At 40.1% G+C, this 13,622-nt stretch overlaps 1 protein-coding gene across 1 annotated transcript in view; it reads right to left on the reverse strand.

The window, feature by feature from the left end:
• Positions 1–3,297: 3,297 nt before the first annotated feature.
• LOC306857392 (signal transducer and activator of transcription 5B-like) overlaps positions 3,298–13,622 on the reverse strand; it is a 46,047-nt gene continuing 35,722 nt past the window's right edge. The window contains exons 18-19 of the mRNA XM_079397315.1: positions 7,232–7,336; positions 3,298–7,111 (exon numbers count right to left, since the gene is read on the reverse strand). Of these exons, the coding sequence (XP_079253441.1) occupies positions 6,988–7,111; positions 7,232–7,336 (229 nt within the window). The 3' untranslated portion in view covers positions 3,298–6,987. The remainder of the gene's footprint in view (positions 7,112–7,231; positions 7,337–13,622) is intronic.

The following is a 13,622-nucleotide window of genomic DNA, read 5'->3' on the forward strand; positions in this document are numbered from 1 at the left end:
CATGTACAATTTCATCCTCATCAGAAGTCTAAATTTGTCTCTTATGCATCCATGATGTCATCATTTAAGATGCTGCAATGCAGAGCTGTACTAGTGCATAAATGGGATGAACTTCCAGCATTTCCTGTGTCACCTAGTTTTCAGATTCCCAAATATCCTCTCCACAACACTATATACTTTTGACAAGTGGTTAAAATACTGTATGTGAAGAAGACGTCAGTTTAATTTGCTTGGACAGACGGGGGTATCCACCATCACCAGTAGCCAGGGGATGGATAAAGCCTGGTGATAGATGGTGCTGTGTTTTAACACTCTGGCATCATGGACTTTAGGAAGAGACAGCAGCGGCCCTACACTCCTCTTATGATCAGTGGGACCCCTGTGGAGAGGGTGAGTAGCTTCAAGTACCTCGGTGTAAACATCTCCGAGAACCCGACTTGGACTACACACATCCAAACACAGGTTAAGAAAGCCAGGCAAAGACTATCTGCGACAGCTGAGGAAATTCAGGGTCTTACTAGCAATCCTGAAAACTTTCTATTCAGGGACCATAGAAAGTGTATTGACTCAGTGCATCTCAGTGTGGTATGGAAACAGCTCCAATCAGGACTGCAAAGCACTACAGAGAGTTGTGCGCTTAGCTGAGCGCATCTCAGGGTCTGCTCTCCCCTCTCTGCGGGGCATCTACCTCAAATGCTGCAAAAATAGAGCTGTCAAAATCATCAAGGACTCAAATCACCCTGGTAACCGTCTATTCACTTTGCTTCCATCCGGTAAGCGCTTCCGTAGTCTGATGGCAAAAACTGAGAGATTTAGGAGGAGCTTCTTCCCCCAGGCCATCAGGCTCCTAAACTCTAACTCTGTGTCATAACATCACTTGACTCCATGTAAATATCACCATATCAATAAGCTATTCATAATTTCTACCTCATATTGCTGCCATTTAAATACCCTGTACAACTTTTTTGCACATTCCTTTAATATTACTAAATCAACAACATACGGACCTGCACATTTATATTTATATTTTTTATCTTTTATTTTATTTCATTCTTTTCTTTTTTCTACTTTTCTTTTTCTTCATATTTGTATACTATATAATTGCACTGTCCTTGGAGCGGACCTGACTTACATTTCACTGCTGGTTATACGCTGTATAATTGTGTATGTGACGAATAACAATCTTGAATCATGAACATACCCAATAAAGACTCAACTGTACAACTTCCACATCCATGTTGGTGTCAATGGAGAAACCTGGAGCAGGAGTGACAGTGAGGAATGACCCATCTGCTTTGAACTTGGTGTTCAGTCCTTGCACTTCTCTACTCATCATGGATTGGCCATAATGAACACCATGTTCAAACATAAGGTGGTAAGTGTATTTGGTACCAATCCACCACCTTAGACCAACGAACAATGATTGTATGTTTGGGACACTTGGGTAAAGAGAGGAGCAGAGTTGTCAACTAATAAGATGGCAGAAGAGGCTACTGGACAGACCCAAGAAACCCAAACAGTTTGTTAGGGTGAATTGGGAACATTCATCTATGACCCTTTTAGGCTGATGATACATAGGTCAACTTTTTTTGAGCAATGTTGCTTGGGCACTTTCCCGCTGAGAATGGGTGACAAACTTCTATCTGGATACTTTAGATCAGTTGTGGGCCCTGTGTCTCACCTGGTTGCCCGTTGACGGCAACATTAACTAAAGTTGCCAAGCAATATTGCTCAAAAAGTTGCCCCGTGTATCATCAGCTTAATATCACCAATGGAGAAACTACTACTCTATACCAATGAGGCTGAGAACATGCAGACCAAGTGGTCCCTATATTTAAAGCATCTATTACGAAGGGGGTTGCTTGAAACTAGGGCTGGAAAGTTGTTGGAGTTGTGGCAGCAACCAAATAACACGTTGCTGTACACAAAATGGTAAGGGAGGTTGTCAGGTGGAAGGAGGCGGCTTTTTTGGGATTGCTTAAACTGTGGGACTCCTGAATTTGCTGAGGTAGTTAAAAAGTTCAGAAGTGGATAGGGCTCAGGATATTGTTGGGATGTCACAGCTGACATGCCTGTTGGGATGTCACAGCTGACATCCAACACTGGGTGGAAATCAGGGACAGCACCGAGCGATTGGCAGAGAGGTGAAGTGGTTACCATTTCTTAATAAAGACTGGAGGGTGTCTTACAAGGGTGTCTGGAAAGGAGAATCTGGCCAATTGTCATACTTCATCTGGAGGAAAAATGTAGATTCTTTTCCAGATGTGGACCAGCTTTTCACTCTAAAAAGGGCATGTGAGAGTTTGCTTATCCAGTCTACAGTATATGTCCAGAAGGCCTTGTTAGGTTGTGACCTTCAGTGCTCACTTGGGCAGTTTTGGAAGTGTGAAGCAATGGGGGTGAAGGTCAGCACTACAATATCTGAGGTCATGGTTCGTTGCCAGAAAAGGTGGATTTATCCTCTGAGTAAAGCATGAGTTGCTTCCCCAAATCTAGAAGTTCAAGTATCTTGGGGTCAAGTGAGGGTAGGTTGAAACATGTGGCCCTTGTATTGGACCTTTGTAGTGAAGAGGAAGCCAAGCCTTGATGCGCTGGATGGATTACTTATCTTGGGTGGCCTGGAAACACCTTGTCATTTGCTTAACTAGTGCCACAAGCCCCTGAGTTTCTAGAGAGATTCCGACTTGACTTGACTACTGTACATGATCAGCTATTATTGGGATTTGTAATTTTTTAGGATGTAATTAAGGGAGATCTGATCACTAAAACTGCATGAAAATTTAATTTTCTTTTGTGTGTTCACAGGACCTGTGTCATGGGGTATACACAACATTAGGGTTAACTTTTCATCATCATTAACTGAAAATTGCTTTTCCATCAGAAAATCTGGTATAGTGTAATAAAAAGTTATAACCCATTCTAAAATAAATTCACAAACATATTCAAGGGACCAACAAGGGATGAGGAACTAAAGTCTTTTTAGGCACTTGATGCAGTATACTGCTATGTGCTACCCAAGTCCAATGTCCAATACTGGTGGTGTATTGTTAAGCAAATCCTAACTCAAAACATCAGCACACCTGCCAGAAGAACCAGTTTAAGTTAGATTATCATTATTTCACAGTTCTGAGGAATGCTTGGACATGACTGGTCATGCAGAGGATTATGGAGATCAAATATTTATGAATAATGACCATTGTCCATGACAACTTTGTAACAAAGTAATCAAAACAACTGATGCGTGACACCTGTTTGCTGTCTTTCCACCCTCTCTTCAAGATACAATAATTCAACTCATAACCATGCATTTATATCTTTATTTGTTAGGTAGCCTTGTAATAAAGTGTTTGCGTACTGCTAGCCAATCATTACGGTCCAAAAAATAAAATAAAAATATCCCCCATTTATGTTAAGTATGGCTTCATCCCTTACATATAGATTGGACGTTGTCCCTTACATATAGAAAATAATGTAATGTTATTTCTAACAATAGGAAAAAGTACAAATAATGTTCAAAACAATAGATTTTACAGAAAACAATAAGACACTAAAGCCAAGCCATCACATTAGGAACACATTAAAACCAAGTTACAGTTGCTCTAAAGACAATTCAAGCACAATTTATCTGCATCGCAACAGTATATTTATTTTAGATAGCACTGTGGTAATTATAACTATTTCTCAATATACATTGTATATATTCATTTTTTTTTTTAAATAAAATTCTGTGTCTGCATAGGTACTATTAAACATCTCTGATGTGTATTTTCCTGAGATCTATTCTTGAGGGGAGCGACTTTATCTTGATTGACATTAAGTTTTACATTTTACATTATTTTAAATAGACTGGTCCTTTAAAAGACACATTTTTTTTATTAATTTGCTTTAATATCTATAAAATCCATTTCACTATACAGGCAAGAAGGCTTAAAATGTTTAAAAGCAGCATTTGCCAATAGGGTAAGAAAAATAAACTTCACAAACAACGCCTGGTATCTTGTACAATTTTGGCTCTCAAGTGCACTGATTAGATATTTACTGGGAGAAAGACTAAAGTGTAAAACTAATTTCAGATCAATATATACGAAATCTGAGAGGATTTAAAAATGAGCAAAAATTTGAAGGCCAACAACAGACTTTGGTGTAACTACTGGGCCAACCTCAGCTATTTAAGGTACAGGAAGAATGGCTCAGGGAAAATGAGGTATCTGGGGTGGGAGGGAGTCAGATAATCAGAAATGGCCAAGATGTTAGACAGATCAGACACAGAGAATAAATGTTTTCAACTGATTGTCACGTTTTAAGTTAAAATATGGGGTTGGTGGCAGAGTGATATTTACAAAGCTCTACAGTCACAGCGTTCACACTTTTGGTGGAATCACCTACTAATAGCGGACTGTGTCTCTGCCCATCAAGAAAGGGTAGGAGGGGGTATTTTAACTCAATTTACACTCTTCAACCTTAACCAAGAAGCTAATTTAAATATAAAATAAAAAAAAAAGGTTACTGAAAAAAATTGATTCATCAGTTTGTTCTGAAGATATAAAATTTAACTAAACTTGGTACACAAACAATCCTAAGAATTCAAGACAAATTGTGTCAAATTCCACCCATAGGGGGTAACACAACTAAAAATATCATAACTCAGAAACAGTTTGATAGCAGAAGTGCTTCCCAATAAGATTTAAGATTCCCAATCCCAAATCTTAAAAAAATCACCAATCAAATTTCATTAGCTAAGATCTTCAGAATGGTTTGGAATGCATGGATATTGATGTGCTAAATTTAATAAATCTTCAATGTTAGGGGATGCTGTAACTAAAGTTGGGGAGAAATAACTCCACACTAATGTCAACCAGGATAAGCCAGGACTGCTTGTTTGTTAGACAATTAAAAGACATTAGAAAGTCAAATTACACCCAGCACCAGTAATATAATAGGCAATTCTGTGTAGTGCCACAAGGTGCACAAATGACAATGCACCCAGGGCTGCCAAGTCCCCCTCCACCCTCAGAACACTATTTCTTTAGAGGCGGACCCCCTGAATGTGATTTCGATGGAGCAGACCAACAACAGAGGTGAAAACCGAGGGAAAAATGTGACTGGGTTTTGTTTCGCAGACCTGGCAACCGTAAAGCATTCTAATTGGAGGTGGACAAACTGAGAAGACTGAATATTGAAAGCTCAATGTCTTCATTTAGCCAACTGTGTGACTGGATTTGATCAAGTAGATTTTTATAACTGGACTATAACAATCAAGATAAAGGGCAATGAAAGTGGCAAACCGACACTGGGCTAGTAAAGTAGCCGCTCATATCCAGCCAAATAGAATTGTATCAAGGCACATGACAGTCTATTGTTCTTCGGTGGTTAATGATGGGAAATTACAAATTAAACTATATATAAAACGCAAAGGCAGTTACATATCCACTGATCAGCTTTGACAAACATTGCATTTCACATTTGTTAAGATAAAAATATGGAATGGAACCATTGAGTTTTTTGTACAGGTGCATCTCAAAAAATTAGAATATAGTGAAAAAGTTCCTTTTTTCTTATAACATTTCAAAAAGTGAAACTTTCATATATTTTAGATTCATTACATGTAAAGTAAAACATTTCAAAAGTTTTTTTAGTTTAATTTTGATGATTAGAGCTTACAGCTCATGAAAGTCAAAAATCAGTCTCTCAAAATATTACAATATTTACATTTGAGTTTCAATTAATGACCATCCCTACAGTACAAATTCCGGGTATGTCTTGTTCTTTGAAACCACAATAACGGGGAAGACTGCTGACTTGCAAATGATCGAGAAGACGAACATTGACGCCCTCCACAAAGAGGGTAAGTCACAGAAGGTAATTTACTAAAAGGAGTGGCTGTTCACAGAGTGCTGTATCAAAGCATATTAAATGCAAAGTTGACTGGAAGAAAGAAATTGGGTAGGAAAAGATGCACAAGCAACAGGGATGGCCGGAAGCTTGAGAATACTGTCAAGCAAAGCTGATTCAACCACTTGGGAGAGCTTCACAAGGAATGGACTGAAGCTGGAGTCAGTGCATCAAGAGTCACAACACACAGACGTCTTCAGGAAAAAGGGCTACCAAGCCACCTCTGAAACTGAAACGACGTCAGAAGCATCTTACCTGGGCTAAAGAGAAAAAGATCTGGACTGTTGCTCAGTCCTCTTTTCAGATAAAAGTAAATTTTGCATTTCATTTGGAAATCAAGGTCTGGAGTCTGGAGGAAGACTGGAGAGGCACAGAATCCAAGTAGCTTGAATCAAGCTGCTTGTTGGTCCACAATGGACAATGTTTAATGAAGTCCAAAGTCAATGCAGCCATCTACCAGGAGATTTTAGAGCACTTCCATCTGCTGACAAGCTTTATGGAGATGCTGATTTGCTTTTCAAGCAGGACTTTAGCACCTGCACACAGAGCCAAAAACACTTCCAAGTGGTTTGCTGACCATGATATCACTGTGCTTGATTGGCCAGCCAACATGCCTGACTTTATCCACATATGGAATCTATGGGATATTTTCAAGAGAAAGATGAGAAACAGTCAATCAAACAATACAGATGAGCCGAAGGCTCAATAGTGCCTCAGCAGTGCCACAGGCTGACTGCTTCAATGCCACACCTCACTGATGCTGGAATTTGTGCTAAAGGAGCCTGACCAAGTATTGAGTGCATAAATGAACACTTTAAACAACTTGAACTTTTCTGTTTTGCAAATCCTTTTTTTGATTGATTTTAGGAAATATTCTAATATTTTGAGATACTGGATGTTTTACTTTCATAAGCTGTAAGCTCTAATCATTCAAATTAAAACAAAACTTTTGAAATGTTTTACTTTACATGTAATGAATCTAAAATATATGAAAGTTTCACTTTTTGAAATGTTACAAGAAAATGAACTTTTTCATGATATTCAATTTTTTTTAGATGCACCTGTAGTTCTCTTAAGAGATCACAAGATTAGAGGTCATGATTGTTGTCCGCTCCACTGGGTTTCCATGGGCTGACGCAGGAACTCCTCCACCTGTCGGGCCATGTCCATGGTCTCTTCCAGATCAAATTCACCTTCCGTGTCTAACATGGAATCATTCCTTCAGATGCACACACACACACACACATACACCAGTCATGCACTGGGTTTGTTATTGCAGAGATAAACAATAACTGCATGGGGAAAAATAATCACATACAAGATGTTCCTCAGAACTTACATTGATGGATAGATTGTGAAGTTAGGGTGTTGATTGACAGTGGGTGATGCTGCATGCTCCATGAATGAATTCCCGGGAGATGGTTCAGGATTGGGCGAAGAAAACCTGGGAAAGAAAAAAAATAAATATGTCTACAGGTCATCTGTGTTAACATCTGATATGAATTTGTAATATTTCTGGTATATTGCATTCTATCACACATAATTGTGTGAAATCAGTGTTCAACTTCCACAGTTTGTTATCTAATTTCCATTATTAAATTAAATTATTTACTGACATTATTTTGGCCATTTTCCACCCTTAGATACTGTACTAGCTGTAACGGGGCGAACAAGACGTGCAGATCCAAGTGCAAGCTTTTATTTACAGGCATGGTCAATAACAGGCAGGGTCGAACAAACAGCAAACAGGTATAGAGAGGGCAAGACAGAAGAGTACTCAAGTAAACAGGCGTGGTCGGCGATCGGCGTATAATATCCAAGGGGCTTGACAGAAGGGGTAATCCAGGTACGAGAGCAATAATCCAATCGAGGTGCAAACAGAGTCCGAATGGCAAGGCAAAAGGGTAAATCCAGAAAACATGGACAGGAGTCAAAACACAAGAGAACACACAAGGTAAAGCAAGGCAAGACTATGACTATGAGTTGGGCTCCGTAGAATAGCTATCGCTATGAGAGTGATAAACGCAATGTAAGATATCAGAGACCGAATCAGACGAATTTAAGATGCCTCAGAACATTGAAACCTGAGAAGCTGAGATTCCAGAAAGAGGGGGGCCTCAAAGCTGTAACAGGACAACGCCATAAATCGGATTCCTTGCTCCAACTAGCTGAAGCAAGCCTAACCAGCAAGCCTCTTTCACAAAACAGCTTGCAACATTGAGACAAAAGAACACTTATTGATAATTCCAGTTCAAGGAGACTGTCAAATTTGTTGCAAGTAATCAAGACTGATGTTCACATGTAAACCTGTGATAGAAAATCACGAGCCACATACTCTCTTGGGCAGGTCTCCACACATTCTCCATAGAACTACATAAGACTTTCATTTTAAATTTTTTATGAAACTAATCATTTCTATGCATAACTGCATATTATGTATATAACACACATTTGAATATCATTGTTTTAATCACTCATTGTGTATGTAGTGGTAATAGCTGAAGGATTAATATTCATGCTTGGTATGTATGAGTTTGAAAATCCATGCTTTAAATGTTTCTTCCAATCAATTCTTTGCCAAATGCATCATAGTCTTGTTATAGAAATCATGTTCAAAAAGTATACTTTGCAAGAGCCTGTAAAGTTCGGACCTCTGACTGAACAGATAACAACGATTTATTAGTGGGGTGGAGAAACAAAGCAATACCACAAGCAAGGACAGTATCTAATTGGTCAAGACGTCCAGATGGGACGGTCTGAAAGCTGAGTTTAAAAACTCAGGACACCATCAAACTTTCTTTTAGTCCCTCTTACTCTTCTTCAAAAAAATGCTCTCTTACGCTCTTCTATTTTGCCACCGCGTGCTGCTCTTTGAGCATGCTCTGGCCCATGTGCCAGCTGCTACCATAATGAGAAGAAAGCCACCTAGTCTCATTACCTCCTTTTATTTTATTCTTTTACTTTAGTTTCTTTTCTTTCCGTGGCTTTTCGTGTTCTAATGTAAGTTTGCTACAAAGTCCAGCTCCGACTGCACTCGCTTCAAACTTCGACCAGACCAACTCCGCATCCTCAGCCAACACCCAAGACCTCACTTCAAAGACTACTGAACTTCCACCCAATCAGACACTTTGGGGAACCCCGTCTGCAACGACGACACAAAGGAAACCCCGTAACACAGGCAAAGCAAGCAACACCTCCAGGTTCTAACTGAATCAGGTGCATTTAATATAAATTTTAGCCTCATTGAGAAACGCAAAGCGAGGGTTAATTAAGTGATTGATGCTTGTTCAGGTCTATGCAATTGCACATATTGCTGTAAACTTGGGATTTCACATTTTCATTCTCTTAAACTCATCCTTTCCTCACGTTCTCTCTCTCTGCAACGTGTGAATGTGTGAATGCTTGTGTTCATGTGTTAGATTAGTTTATGTCTTAGGTTTATATAAATAAAATCTTATTTATAGTGAAAAGAGAAGTATCTTGTGTTTTCTGCTCACAAGTTAATGTATTAATCTGCCGATTTTGTTACTGTGCTATTAAATAGTGTGGTCACTATATTTTGGATTTTAATATCCAGTACAGAGTTTGTTATACAGCTCGTTCAGTGAATCGCCGTAACAGTGATTCTGTTCAAATCCCTATGAAATCATAAATTATTCCCTTTGAGCTAAATTAAACTATTTCTTTAAATTACATAGTAATATTACTTGTATTACGCTACAGCAATACAATACTCGGCATCTAGCAAGAGGAAGTCCATGGTTTATAAAGCCTGAGTGATTAGTGTGATCAGCTGTGTAATCAGTGAAAACAGCTGTGTGTGTCGTCAGTGCAATGAATGATGGGGATTGTAGTGAAGTGCAAGAGTCCATGTGGTGAGTGGGTGACCTCTGGTGGTGAACCGGAAGTGCATGGACCTGGTTAACAGGGGGGGAGGGACGGAGGACCAGGTCCACGTGGAAGTGGAGTGGCCGGGGACCGAGGCAGAGACGGCAGAGCAGGAAACCTGGGCGGAGCCAGAGGCCAGGACAGGGCCGACAGAGCAGGGACCCACCAGGGCGGAGCCAATGGGACGTGAGCCCAACAGGGTGGAACAGAAGATCTCCACGGCCGAGCAGGAAACCACCAGATCGGAGTAGAAGACCACCACGGCAGAGCAGAAGACCACCAGAGTGGGACAGAAGACCACCACAGTGGAGCAGACAGGCCTGAAGACCATGGCAGGGACTGGGACCTTGGCTAGTTCAGAACAGAGTGATAGTTCAAAGATGGCCTCCTCGGCCAGTTCGGAGCAGGGCAAAGGTTCAAAAATGGCCTCGGTGGCCAGTTCAAAGCAGGGCAAGAGTTCACAGATGGCCTCTATAGCCGTGACAGGGCAGGACGAGGATTCACAGACGGCCTCCATAGCCGTGACAGGGCAGGACGAGGATTCACAGACGGCCTCCATAGTCATGACAGGGAAGAGACTCTAGAAGATCCGCTGAGATGTGACTTGACTCGTGACTATCAGTAGAGATGTGACTTGACTCTTGACGATCCGCTGAGACGTGACGAGACTCAGGCAGATGAGTGGTGACGTGAAGAGATTCTGGCAGATCAGTGGTGATGTGATGTGATTCTAGAACGGCGGCCATTTTCTGAAGAGATTCAGAAGTGGCTGCCATCTTGTGACGGAGTTCTTGAATGACAGCCATGTTATTAAGAATCTCTCGAGCAACCATCATGACGTGATCAGGCCCTGGGGTAGCAGAAGTGACATTAGCAGATTCTGGATTGGTAGACATGTGATTAGATTGTGAGTTGGTAGACATGACATTAGCGAGCTGTGGCTTGGCAGGCATGACATGAGCAGACTCTGGCTTGGCAGGCATGATGTGAGCAGTTGTTGTGGCCGCCATTTTGTGAATGCATTCTGCTGCGTCCGCCATCTCATTCACAGATGCGGTGTCGCGTTCCTCTTCCTCGACACCCACAGTGAACAAAGAGTCAGCACACAGCAAAGCATGGTCCATAAAATCCTTTAAACTAACATTAAACTTTCCTTCAGGTAACCATGATTTTACGGGCTCACTTAGTCCGAAACGAAAAATGTCTTAATGAAACCTCATCAAAAGGTACCTTGTCAGATAACAGACAAAATTGTGTGACGTACTCATCAATGGTTAGACTTCCTTGACGCAGGTCAAGTAGCTGATTGAATGGGTCCATACGTGTCCAGGGTTAGAAAAGCCGCTGGATCCTTGTGTGGGCGAGTATTCTGTAATGGGGCGAACAAGACGTGAGCCGTGCGGATCCAAGTGCAAGCTTTTATTTACAGGCATGGTCAATAACAGACAGGGTCGAACAAACAGCAAACAGGTATAGAGGTGTCAAGACAGAAGAGTACTCAAGTAAACAGGCGTGGTCGGCGTACAATATCCAAGGGGCTTGACAGAAGGGGTAATGCAGGTACAAGAGCAATAATTCAATCGAGGTGCAAACAGAGTCCGAATGGCAAGGCAAAAGGGTAAATTCAGAAAACATGGCCAGGAGTCAAAACACAAGAGAACACACAAGGTAAAGCAAGGCAAGACTATGACTATGACTATGACTGAGTTGGGCTCCGTAGAAAAGCTATCACTATGAGAGTGATAAACGCAATACAATACTCGGCATCTAGCAAGAGGAAGTCCATGGTTTATAAAGCCTGAGTGATTAGTGTGATCAGCTGTGTAATCAGTAAAAACAGCTGTGTGTGTCGTCAGTGCAATGAATGATGGGGATTGTAGTGAAGTGCAAGAGTCCATGTGGTGAGTGGGTGACCTCTGGTGGTGATTAACCGGAAGTGCATGGGCCAGATTCGTGACACTAGCACTCACTGTGAGGAAATAAAAATACGTATGTATGGGTCCACAATAGGGTTGCTCGGTTATGGCACAAATCATAATCACGATTTCTTTTGTCCATATTGAGACGGCAGTTATTTAGCACAATTGGGGTAGGCCTTATGATTAAAATTGTAATTTTCTTACATGTTATTTTACACATTTTATTTTACATGTTATATATATATATATATATATATATATATATATCTTCTTTTCAACAATTACACACACACAATTATTTTGCTGGAAATAAAGTTATGATCCCACAATGTTTGATACCAGAAAAATGTAACAATTCTTGATCAATTTTAAAGACAAGTATTGACAATTATTTAAAGGGGTCATCGGATGTGACATGTACTTTCAGGGGTAGACAATAAGGGAAATTTGCCACTGGCCCTCTGGGCCAGTGTCTTTTGAAGTTCACTGGCCCAGGTCAACGCGTCGGGTATTGATCCCGATAATCACGAAAAAGAACAGTTTGCTTGAACAACATGAATAACATTTATTTTTTTAAGGTAGGTTTAGTGCAAAGTGCAGCAAAACTGTGCAAAAACATGAAACAAGTGCAAATAAACCTTTTGCATAGGATTCATTCTCCGTAGTCACACAGCAATTCATTATATTATGTTCATACCATAGGTTTCATCCACGTTAACTTTTCTCTAACTTACTTGTCTGCATATGTGGGCATTGATCTGCAGAGCTCACAGTAAACCTCTAAAAAATTTTTTTTTTTAGAAATATCACGATTCACGATTTTATCACGATTCTTTGTCATGTTGGTTTTACAAGCTGTCTGAGCATTACAGCCAAACTAGAAAGACAAAGCCTTTCAAGGTAACAAAAAACAAAAAAAAGACACGGCAGATATTTAGGCCAAAGTGGGCGAAGATAAAAATCTGTGTCATCATTCTATCTTTCTTATTAAAAAATAAGAACAAAGATACACATTACAAATACACATAATATACAAATAAAACAAACAGTGCTTTATTTTCAGGTACAATAGGTGTATTTAGCAGAGCATTCAATGAAATTGAATGAACAAATATAAAAATAAAACACTAGATAGACTGATTCCCAAAGCAACTGTATTAAAGTTTTTCAGTCAAGAATAGTGAGTGGTTTTTCTCTTTGTGTTTTGTTGTTTTGTTAACGTTAAATGAATAGTTCCCCCCAAAATAAATATTCTGTCATCTGTCTGTCAATTCTGTCATAATGTTTTATTTTTATACCATCATTTACTCAAAAGTTGTTTTAAACCTGAATGAGTTTCTTTCTTCTGCTGAACATAAATGCTATTTTGAAGAAGGTGGAAAACCAAACAGTTGCTGGTCCTCAGTGACTTCCATAGGATTGTTCTTTCCTGCTATCAAAGTCAATGTGGACCAGCAACTGTTTGGTTACCCTCATTCTTCAAAATATCTTCTTTTGGGTTCAGCACAAGAAATTAATAGAGGTTTGGGAAACATGTGAGTGAGTAAATAATGACAGAAATAAAATTTTAGGGTGAACTATCCCTTTAATGACAGTCGACAGCATGTTTAGTGTCCTGTCCCTTTAAGAGCTGCACGCATCTAATATACAGGCACGCATCCGTTTCTCTCTTAACTATTTACTTTCATTTTAGAGATAACCAACTCAGTCTGTATGTAAACCTTGTGTGTTTTGACAGTATTAGCGCAAAAGATAAGTTAGTTGAGTAATCAGGCGCTGTTAGACAGGCTTTTTAGCGCGCGTGCTTCAGGTGTATGAGCGCACGTCAGACAAGGCTGCCAACTCTCACGCATTCAGCGTGAGACTCACGCAATTGACCCGATTCTCACGCTCTCACGCCACACCCCCCTTTTCTCACGCAGA

This window comes from Barbus barbus, assembly GCF_936440315.1.
Source record: "Barbus barbus genome assembly, chromosome: 38".
Classification (NCBI taxonomy): domain Eukaryota; kingdom Metazoa; phylum Chordata; class Actinopteri; order Cypriniformes; family Cyprinidae; genus Barbus; species Barbus barbus.